The sequence below is a fragment of the Dipteris shenzhenensis genome, chromosome 21, assembly GCF_047967505.1.
Source record: "Dipteris shenzhenensis isolate YYH24624 ecotype China chromosome 21, Dip_SZ_1.0, whole genome shotgun sequence".
NCBI lineage: Eukaryota > Viridiplantae > Streptophyta > Polypodiopsida > Gleicheniales > Dipteridaceae > Dipteris > Dipteris shenzhenensis.
The window spans coordinates 47,302,442-47,313,707 of record NC_141616.1 but is presented as its reverse complement, the minus strand read 5'-3'; the positions used below and the strand labels follow the sequence as shown (position 1 = coordinate 47,313,707).

The following is an 11,266-nucleotide window of genomic DNA, read 5'->3' as shown; positions in this document are numbered from 1 at the left end:
AAATCTTAGAGGTACGAGATCAGCTTTCTCATTGCCTAGAAGCCCATTTCAAGCAAATAAAAATCACCTTAGAAGGGGAAATCTATTTTTTTCATGTTCTAGTTGAGATAAATAGCATGTAACTAGATAAGATCATTAACAAAGATTGTGAGATGTTTCCTACAAGCTTCTTGAATAAACCAAAAGGAACCCAAACTTTGGACAATGAATTGAGCAGTGGTTTCTAGCAACCTAGAGAGGGATTTGATGTGACAATCTCAATATCTTACCTCGACACCATTGCATGGCCAATAAATAGTCATATCTTGATTAAGGAAGAATTCCTTGGGAAAGGCAGAATACTTGATTTTTTTGGCCTAGGATTATGTTAGAGAAGTAACCGTCCACTTGTTAAAAGATTTAATATAATGGTACCCTCTTGAATCCCAATTAGAATACATATTTTTGTCAAAATCTATAAGAAGTCCTTCACTGGTAGTGGGACTAGGCCCTAAGGCTTTTAAAACCTTTTTAGACATATGCTAAGTTCTTGGGAAGGTCAAGACCTCCTACCCCACTTTTACCCCCACACCTCCTCTTCTTCTTCTCCCTAATCTACCTACCCTTTCCCTCCCCCCCCCCCCCCACCATGGCAGTGAAGCTAGTGAGATCACACTCACTATGCACTCCTTGGTCATCCCTCCTCCCTTCCCCCACCACACCCCTCTACCGTAAGCTCTTCTATTGCAACTTATTCTTATTCCACCCTTGTGCCCACTTGTTTAGTGTCCATCTCTACCTAGGCCTCATGTCCAAAGTGTGGCTCACCATCTCAGTCCCAACCAGCCTCCTCACAAGATAAAGGCTTGACTCATATGGGGCTGACAAAGGTGTCTTCACTGTTCTCTTAATATCTAAGACCAAAGCCTCAGCTAGGGAGACCTCTCCTATAGAAAAGTTGACAGTTTGGGCCTTAATGAATGTTCCAGATGATTATCCCATCACTTTGGATATTTCTCCATCCTATAAATGGGGTTTTACTGGTGCCATTAGGGTTTCTTGAGATCCTCTATTGGGCTTCAGCTTTGTGTCCATAGGAGAGGAGGAATGGACCTGATGATGAGGGATCAAGTCTTTTGTATGATGGACACAACAAAGGAGGGAGCTGTGGATCACCCATGGACACATGATCACTTTTTAGCTTGCTTTCTTGTAGTACAAATTTCCTCTTCACCCTCATCCTCCAGGTAGGGATTCTAGCATTGTGCCAAAAACCCTTTCGATAGAGCATAAAATAGAACAATACTTCTTTGGAACAAAGCATCGCTAAGAAACATGGCACATGGTGTGTTGAATCCGTATTGTCAACTATGCATACACGGTATTAAAGTATGAAGAGTACCAACAGATACGGATTGAGGACTACATGGTATTAAATATGAAGAGTATGAGATGTCAACTATGCATCCATGGTATTAAAGTATGAAGAGTACCAAATGTGGACTGAGGACAATTGGACTTTGCTTTACAAGGGCCTTGGGTGATGTCGAGGATCTCAGCTGGAGAATCAAATGTGGTCCCCCCACGAAGGCCAAACTCGCTTATATCCAATCACGAACTTGGCTTTGGGTGGGCATGAGGCCAACAATGTGACATCTTCACCTGTTGCTTGTCCTATGGAAAGAGAGAAATCCAAACAACTTGGGGAGTTGAGGGAACTACCATAAGAGCCCCTCTAGCTAGACTAGAAAACTAGAGTGTCTACGTTGAAAGCAAACAAAGATGATGAGAGAATCGAGAGGAGAAAAAATGAAGGAAGAAGAATGAATAATAGATGCATTTTTTGTTCTCATAAAATCAATGAAGAAGAGAAGACCCCATGAGACCTAAATGTATGCCTATCAAACCTATCACAAGATGTCAGAGTAATTGTTTTCTAGGCTTACAATGAGGTGTTATAAATTGAGCACAAAAGTTAAATTGTGTAGCTAGTATATGCTTTGTAAGAATTGTAAAAGGGTGAATGGTCTCTTCTTCAAAAATTGTGAACGGTCTTGTCGTCGAGCAAACAGTCCCTTGTTTGTAATTTGAGTGAATAGTCCCTTCTTCAAAAATTGTGATTTTTATTATTAAGAAGAAAGTCAAAGGAGCAAAAGGTGAAAGCATAAGATAGTAGCAAAATACCTACCATGAAGCATCTACAAAATAAAATAATAGCAAGTTGGGAAGCAAGAGGCGATAATGGGTATACTTGAAAACGATATCTATGCCAATTGGAAGCACCTCAAGACACAAAGGTAAATGTTCTAAGATTTTAAATTGAGTAAATGTACTTCGAAAAGAAAGAGAGCAAAGTTTTTCACATTTCCTAGGAACAAGCAATTAAATTTATTTCTATAATAATATGTAGCACAATTATTATAACTACACAGTGTGGTGGTGGAGGTGGCACGCTTTCTTTCCCATAGAATGTTAATTCAAGGGAAGCCCTTCCCTACATGTCATGTTTCCCAAAGGCCTCTTTAACAAAGACTCAAGTCCAGCAAAAACCACACAATAGCGCATAGCAGAAGCACCTTAGGTAATGCCCTAGTAGAATAATCAAAACTCGAACTACTTGTAAAGACAGAGGACACCTAGCAAGTTCCATACTAGTTGATAAACTTTGGTGCTAGAAAGTACATGGCAAGTGGTGGGAAATGGTTTCATTCATGAAATTAATTATTGACGTTGCAAATGCTCCTAAGTTGGAAGTAAAGGGAAGGGGCACTAGTCGTATCTTAGCTTCACATGAAAACTATATAAAATACTTGAAAAATGTATAATATGTGCCAAGTCTCATGAAAAACTATCTTTAGTTGTAGCCAAGTGTGATCATGGAAACATGCAAGGACAAATGCTCTATTCACCGAAGCATGTCGCACACACACTAGACATGGTAACTAGTGTATGCTCATGGCAAGATAGTGGAAAAAAAGCAAGTATATACTTCTGAGAAGCCAATACTGACCTCAAGCCCAAGAGGATGGTATACCTGTGTCAAAAGCCTTTGCACTTTGAAAGAGGGTGGTACACCCATGTCGAAAGCCTTTGCACTCTGAAAGAAGTTACTATGGTGAATGTCTTAGATAGAGTACAACCACACATTACTTTGTCAGGGCTATTGTATGCAGAGATGTAGAGAGTCCCAGTTGCAACGTTACAACCACACATTACTGAGAATGTCATGTCTTGAAGAAGCCTTGAGTGAAAAATAGGATGCATAAGATAGTGACATATTACCTGAATGTCAATTGGCAATCATTCTCGTACTTTTATTCAAATTGAAGAAATGAATATCTTGTAGACACCAACCATGTAGATTTGTTTCACTTTTTGCAAACATTGGAATACATAGATGTGAATTCAAACACAAAAATGTGTGACAAATTTGTCTAGCATGCAAACATGCACAAGTTTTTATAAAGTAAGAAATACGATTTTATGTGTTTTCTTTTTAGGTCTAAACATAAATGGAATTTCCGTAATTGAAGTAGTCCAAAGTATGAAAGGTGGAAATAAAGGGCAATGGACAACCAAAGGTAGATCGGGGCACTTAAGAACTTAAGGTCAAAAAAAGTTGTCATCTACTACTTATCAATAATTATTTTGGCTTGATATTTATTGATTATTTTGGGTTGATATTAGGCCACTGCTCAAAATTCCTCCATAGATTTCTCTCCTAAGTAGAAATTTCACACCCTCAACAGTTAGAATGAGTATGAACAAATGGGTTGTTTGCATATGAGTTAAGTTTGCCTACGTATGCCAATACATGGAAACAAATGTGACCACTACGAATTTGATCATCATCACGAGAACCACTAGAGAACTCCATGCTTGTTTGATGGGATTGCATTGGGCAATGGGCTAAACATAGTCTTGACGAAAACTAACGAGATCCTAATTGAGTAGGCAATCGAGGAAGACTCTTGATTAGGCTTCAAACACACATGTGGCTGAGTGAGGAAGGTGGACGCAATTGTATGAAGTGAATAAACAAATGGTCGATCGGTCACTTCCACACATGGTTCCATCTAGTTCGCATTCCCCTAGAACAAACCCCAAACCATAAAGCAGAGGATGGGTTTAGTGCTAGCAAATCATAGTGTACTGCTTTGTGAGTAAACCATGATAGGCTCTATGAGTGTTATTGGAACATCGTTACCTTCTTCCCATTCAGTGTAATTGCGAACAATTTGAGATAAGGTTGCTGGAGCTGATTGTAACTACATGAAAGCATGTCTCCTGTCACCGAATCAATCTTGGGGTGCGTAGTCATGACGGTCTTCAAGACCCAAAGAAGTCAAATCTTCCTCTAGTGTCTAGATCGCCATCAGCAACAATTACCTTGACTTAGTAGGGCATGTCATCCTCTGACATTGCTAATAGTTTACAATCGAAGAGCACAAGCCCTGCATTGGCAAGCCCAAACCCCCTATCCATATATAGCACACCCAAGGAGTGTTGCAGTGAGTGACATGAGACAGAGCTTCACAGGTCCTACCAAACCATTAAGCTCCCCTAGCGGCTTCATGAAAAGAGGCTGCCTGCTACCTTTTCATGGACATAGCGATTAGTTTGAGTGAAACAACATGCATGGAAGGCTTCCCCATTGTCGATCCTCATAGAATGTAGCATCCCATTTCCATTGTAAGCATGATACTAGCTCTTAGCATGTGAAGTGGGTTGGGACCAATTCTCACATGGATTTAATTCAGGCATTTTGGAATCATCCCTATAATTTCCAGGGTAATCATCAAGCAACGGAAAGAGATTACTAGTATGGTTAATGGCAAGATCACCACTTCTTGGCCAAAGGGTTTGTAATGCATTTACCAGGTCTTTCAATGCCTTTACCACACCTTTTAAGAGATTGCAAAGAATGGGGCTTCTATTTGATGGTGGGCAAAGCTTGGCTGAGAAATTGTGTTTTGTCCCAATAAACTCCCGTTTTGTGCAATTCAATGTCACTAATTGGGAGACGATGAGGGGAAGGCCTCGATGAAGGGAGAGGGGCTGGAATTTCAGTGGAAGAGGGTGGTGAAAAAGGCAGTCTAGGAGGGTTGATGAGAAAAAGGGTGATGGGGGAAGAGGCTTGAGTGAGGCAACCATGGTGGAAAAAAACAAAGAAGAAGATTGATGCCTTCAAGGGTCCAAGTAGAAGCTTTGGGCTTAGAGTCACTATTATTTGCAACTATTCTCTCTCTCTCTCTCTCTCTCTCACACACACACACACACACAGACATAGATTTAACATACAATCCAACTATAAAGTGAGAAAAGGATCTTAAATCATAGCTCCAACAAAAAAACAAATTAAACTTTACCTATCTATTGGAGAAGGGGAGCCACTCATTCCTTCCAATGCACTAGATCAGAATGTTCCTCACCAAAGTAGAGAAGTGGATTAAAGCTGTGCTTTTGGGTGCTTTTAATGGAGGCGGAAGTTAGACCAAAACCTAGAACATAAATTAAGATACAACAATCCAAATTTAATATGCACACATGTGGCTGAATGAGAGGCAAGCTTTTCATTTAAGCTCAACTTACAAATGTGACCCTGCTACCACTAAGATTCCACTCCTCAAATCGAAAACAAAAAAAGCTACAGCGATGGAGGCAAAAGGGAGGATTTTAGGGAGGCACGGTGCCTTACTGAATTACGCTTGGCAACTAGCCAGGAGCCACTACCCATCCTCAAGTAGCCCGATCAACAAGGGAAAGCTAAAACTACTTAAACACAACACTAAACAAATACTGGCCTTGACCAATCTATGCTAAATATAATTGACGTTGTTCTCTCTCTAGATCTCGACGCTCCTTACATGTGTCACCTTCATAAAGCTCAGTAAAACCAAAACAAAGAAGTGGCATGATCTAAGCAAAGGTCAGCTAGGAATCCCTTTGCCTTCACCGACATTCATGGCTTCCCTCCCATTGCAACGTTGCATCTTCTCTTAGCCTCCCTTGCATGGATTACATTTCCCCCTCCTTGTAGCTGGGATTTGGCCTCTACTCCCATGGAACGCAACACAGAATAGCAACAACAACAGCTGTTAGCGAATGCCGTCCCTCTCTCTTTGATGCTTCCTCGGACTGGAAGGCACTCTTAGATTTGTTGAAATTTTACCCTCTGTTGAGGTTTCTAGAACACTTGAATCTTGATGTCAAGAGCTTTTGTATGTTGTTGTCCAACAATGAGCGGCTCTTCCACTATTATTATATAATTGACCTTGTCCCTAGATTTGGATGCTCTCTCTCTACATGTGTCACCCCCAAATTCCCAATATGAGAATTCAAAAAAAGGTTTTTAAAAATGAACGAATGACCTGACCCTGTAAATTAATGCGCCCCATCCATCTCCCCCTCTCTCACTCAAAATGCCCCATCTCACAAGTGGATAGACACACTCTACAAAGCGTATTTCATTCAGACCTTTGATGAGAACCATGATGGGAAAACCAACAAACAAGAGCTTGCCAGGATTTTTCAGCATTCTGAAGGTGGAACATGCTAGATTCGGTGCACCTTGCGGCCGAGATACTTCCTTAAGGAGACACTTCATTGAGGAGGTTGACAAGGAGCCATTTCTAAACTTGGCAAGCAATAATGACCTGGTTTGTTGTTAGAGAGAGGAGTGAAGTCGTGCAGACGTGGGTGGATGAGATGCATGGCTGTAACTTGTGTGATTGAAAGAGACGCTTTTTGGAATTGTTGGTAAATCATGGGGGACATCTTGGAATTATGGAAAGGAAGCAATGGCTAGGAACTGATTTCTACTGCTACGTCCATGAATCATGCAGAAACACTAATTAATATCACGCGTCTGTCTGTACTTGGTTAGATCCGATCTGATGAGCTTGGCTTCATCAAGTCGAATGGCGACCTCGGTCCTCGACTGCTGGCAGAAGAGAGGGAGTGGGGCGTGGCCCAGCCCAGCAGAGCAGGGCACTGCAGGCAGTTACGGACGTCGTGAGGTAGTCAAGAGATCTGAATCGCCACTGTGTGTGTTGGTTGACGAGAAGTATGGCGGATTGATTACAAGAGGTGCAAATGAAGCCGACGCTGGAGGTATGTGAACTGCTCTTCCGTCGCTCATGCCCTGTTTTCAAGTGCCCATCATCGTTCCTCTCGTGAACCAGTTGGGCTCTCTCTTCTAGCTCCATCGTGGTGCTCCACCCTTCGTGTTTCATCTGCATCCATATCTGCTTTGCATAGCGGTTGATCCACCCTTACAATTGTTTCCAGTTCGTCTGTGTCCCGGAGACATGCCAACCTCAGCCCTTCCCTGCCCACGTTCAGTATGCTCATCGAGATAATTTCCTTTCTAAACATGGTTGCGTAACCCGTGTGCTGCCGCCTTAGCATCCCTCACTAGCCAGGATTCAGGGCTGTCCGCTCCTTTCAAAGACTGAAGCCCTCGGTGCATCCAACGTGCATCTCATAATGACCGAAGCACTGCCAGGTTGGTTTTACCCTCCCCAAGTTGCGGATCTCGGTGGAGGAGGAGGGACAGTGAGACGCTACCGGTCGGATAGCTTATGCTCTGACGAGTGCACTCCGTCATCTCCTCTGATTCTTCCTGCTTGCTCGTTGGACGAAGACGAGGATGGCAGACGGTGTGAAGCAGTAAATGGCCTCCGTGAATACGAGGAACGCAAGTTCAGGAGGAGTGTAGGGAACACTTTTGGTGCAGTTGATATCAAACGTCTTCGAAAGCAGCAAGACCAAGACAGAGCTCAATTATCATTACTCGCACTGCTTCTCGCTGCTCTCAGGCGCTCTTTGTTGGTTTGCAAAGCAACAAGAAGGGATATCCGTCTGCAAATTGGATGTCCTACGAATGTGAGGCATGTCACCCATGTCACGTTTGACAGATTTAACGGATTTCTCGGTCTTCCTATCGAATTTGAGGTGGAGATTCCTAGAAGAGCCCCCAGTGCAAGGTATTTTGTTTCACCCTTGATCCTCGGAAAGAATGCAAGCGTCACCTTAAAGCAGATACCAAAGAGAGACGAATGACTTTCTTTTGATCTGTCTTCTAATCGTTCTTTCCAGAAAACCATGAATCCTATTGCTTTGACCTTCACAGCTTGACAGTAGTCATCTCCCATTTTAAGGCAAAACTGAAAGTTATCTTGATTTTGCAGTGCCAGCGTGTTTGGAGTCTCTGCAGAATCTATGCAGTGTTCATATGATAGAAAGGGAAACAGTGTTCCAACTATTTTGCTACTTATTCAAGACAGATTGTATCGTGAAGGGGGATTGCAGGTGACATGTCTACATGCTAGGTGTTCATGCTAAACTATTATTTTTCTCTGCCACAAGCCGAAGTTGGAACTCATCGTTGATTGTTCTTTTTGTAAAACTTTGAAGGCTGAGGGCATATTTAGGATAAATGCCGAGAACAGTCACGAGGAAGAAGTCAGACAACAACTGAACAAAGGCATTGTTCCTCATGGTGTTGATCTGCATTGTCTTGCTGGTCTCATCAAGGTAAGCATTCTCACGTAACACATGGGACACTTTTTTTTAGACAACGCTGCTTCGATAACAAATGGACTTTATTCGTTCTTCAGAGCCTCGATGAAGATTTGGAAACCCTTTGTCTTTTTTGTGTCTGTGGTAAGGCCATTATTTGAGCTTGAACTGGGGGTATATAAAATCTTCTAACGAAACTGTCTAAGGTTTGGAGCAGGCATGGTTCCGTGAGTTGCCAAAAGGTGTGCTCGATTGTTTGGCACCAGAAGAAGTGATGCAATGCTCTTCAGAGGAAGAGTGTGCAGATCTAGTAAAGCAACTTCCCGCAACAGAAGCAGCCCTTTTAGATTGGGCTGTTAATCTCATGGCAGATGTTGTGCAGGAGGAAGAATATAATAAAATGAACGCTCATAATGTTGCAATGGTGTTTGCACCAAACATGACCCAGGTAGGGTTCATTCCATGATATTATTATTGGGCTGCTGTCCACGTGTCCTTTTTTCTTTTGGCACAAAGCATGACCAACATAGGGTTGTCCATGGATAGAAAACTAAAGAGGAAAGTTAAGTTTCTTGGCTGCTTTCAAACAGATGGTGGATCCGATGACTGCGTTATTGCATGCTGTCCAAGTAATGAATCTCTTGAAGACTTTAATCCTAAGGACCATACAGGAGCGTCAAGAGGCTGCTTTGGATCTAAGGCCTGTGTTTATGTGCACAGAATCATCATTTGATGATGATTTTGATGCAGACAATGCCAACCCATTTTTTGTTGCCTATAGAGAGGAAGAGTGCATGGAGAATGAAATCATTCAAGAAGCCTTGATGGCTCCCTTCAACAGTCCCAACAGAAAGGGCAGTCCTGATGGGAGCTATTTTGGTGGTGACCCAGGAGAAGTGTTTGTCTTTGAATCTAATGAAAGAACTGTCTCAGTTGAATGTGACGGCCAAGGCAAGGAGTCCTTTTGTAACGGCCCAAGTTCAACTAAGGGCTCAAAGGCTTGCAAAGTGGAGAACAAGGAGCGAGGACATTTGTCTTTAGTGTACCCTGATGATGGCAGGGCCCAAATGAGAGAGAATTTTTTTGATTTAATCAATCAAAATGATGTGATTGTTAGACAGAAGAGCTCAAGCAAGTATCAAAGATCAGGAACTGGCCAGAGGACAGGTAGCATTAAATTATGGTGATTTTGCTCATTTTCTGGAAGTTCCTTGTGGAAGGTCCTGTACACCGAGTGGAAAGTGTTTCTGGAAGTTCCTTTGGAAGGTACTGTACACCGAGTGGAAGTGTTTGTTGCTTGCCTATGGTTTTAAATATTTGTTGCTTGTGGCAAGGGCTGCATTGGTTGCTCTGACACGAGAGGTGGACAAGTCGAATCCTAAGTGGAAACCCAGACACTGTGACTGCCAGTTCTTGCTGTACTGCAGCACTTGCATTGAGTGCAGTTGTCTGTATCATTATGTGTATTGCTGATCGGCAGATTTTTCAGGGATCTTGATGGTGTTTAATGGGATTACTGGCAGTGAGAAGCTTTAGAAAATATTCAATCGATTATTATGTGTTCTAAGATCGGAATCGGATGCGGGTCCTGAAATGTAATATAATTATAATGCTCGCATATGTTGTTGAATATACATTTCAGAAGGTTTTTAATAACCAAAATATTACCATCTGAAAATAGATTAAATAGGTGGTGAATTTGCAAACCTTTCAGGATGTGTATTTCTTTGCAGCCAGTCCTATACTGGCCAGGTCATCCCCTCTCTCATGGCTCATCCCATGTGGCCCAAACTCCTTCGCTGCCGCGTCCATCCCTATCTCTTCAGTTGCACTTTGGGCCTGTGGCCCCTCTTGCTCTCCCCGCCACTCTTTTCCACTGCCCCTGCTCGTCTCGAGCATATTGAGATCAAAGCATACAATATACAGTCCAAGAAACAAGAAATGCATGAAAAGAGTAAGAGTAGATGTGGATGGAGGAAACATAACATGGCATCTGCTATCATAGTGGCAAGCAAAAGCATTCCATGAGAAGAATGTTATTGATAATATGGCATGGCAATGTGAGCAACTAATATGTGGATGAAAATGAAGAACCTGATAGACGAACAGAGTTCTCTCGATGGGGAGGAAGAGAGAGCTCTTCTTCTATTGCAAACTTGCTATGGAATTTTATTAGTCGACGTGCGATTGAAGGTTGCAAAAAATTTGTCGGATCTATTCAGTAACGGTGTCCTTGCTTAATAGGGTGGCTATAGGGGGTTAGGCAAGTCTTGTGATTCCACATGAAGCTAAGGCATTCAATGACAGCCTCAAACTAATGAACAACAAACCCATTGGGTCATCTAAAACTTCCATTTTGTTACTAGTGTAGAACATAATGCAAAATAATAATGTGCCTAAAGAGATGCTGGTATCTAGTTTATGGGCTTTTACATCATGATTATAATGCAAACACTCATTTGCATCATGCAATCAAAATGTAGATTTACTTTATTGATGCTAGCTTCCTCATAAATGTGCACTAGACAAGAACAACAATTAATTTAGATAAAGTTGTAAAATTTTGAGCTACTTCATGTGTTTATAGACAATCAATACTTATATTGAGCAAATAAGTATATATAGGATGCTAGCATCCCTTATATGTGTTTTGCATGATGTGTAAAGGATGATGTGCAAGGTTGTTGACATGTATTCAGGATGCTAACATCTTGTACTTCCAATGTCCATCGTATGCAACCCATACATCTTGCATGTGGGTCAT

At 41.9% G+C, this 11,266-nt stretch overlaps 1 protein-coding gene across 2 annotated transcripts; it reads left to right on the top strand.

Moving 5' to 3' along the window:
* Window positions 1-6,664: 6,664 nt before the first annotated feature.
* On the top strand, window positions 6,665-10,231 carry LOC147888957 (rho GTPase-activating protein 2-like). Of its 2 annotated transcripts, none has more exons than XM_087392287.1 (6): window positions 6,665-6,738; window positions 6,866-7,967; window positions 8,172-8,292; window positions 8,398-8,517; window positions 8,720-8,950; window positions 9,093-10,231. In XM_087392287.1, the coding sequence occupies exons 2-6, from the start codon at window positions 7,468-7,470 to the stop codon at window positions 9,687-9,689; spliced, it is 1,569 nt and encodes a 522-aa protein (XP_087248413.1). In that variant the 5' UTR covers window positions 6,665-6,738; window positions 6,866-7,467; the 3' UTR covers window positions 9,690-10,231. The 2 variants fall into 2 exon arrangements, with proteins under 2 accessions (XP_087248413.1, XP_087248414.1); XM_087392288.1 differs by lacking the exon at window positions 6,665-6,738 and having other exon boundaries at window positions 6,750-7,092; window positions 7,270-7,967.
* The last annotated feature ends 1,035 nt before the right edge of the window (window positions 10,232-11,266 follow it).

Coding starts and splice junctions, on each gene's coding strand:
- LOC147888957 (XM_087392287.1), top strand. CDS start 7,468: ATGACCGAAGCACTGCCAGGTTGGTTTTACCCTCCCCAAGTTGCGGAT. Junction 8,293..8,397: donor ATCGTGAAGGGGGATTGCAG/GTGACATGTCTA, acceptor AAAACTTTGAAG/GCTGAGGGCATATTTAGGAT. Junction 8,518..8,719: donor GTCTTGCTGGTCTCATCAAG/GTAAGCATTCTC, acceptor GGTTTGGAGCAG/GCATGGTTCCGTGAGTTGCC.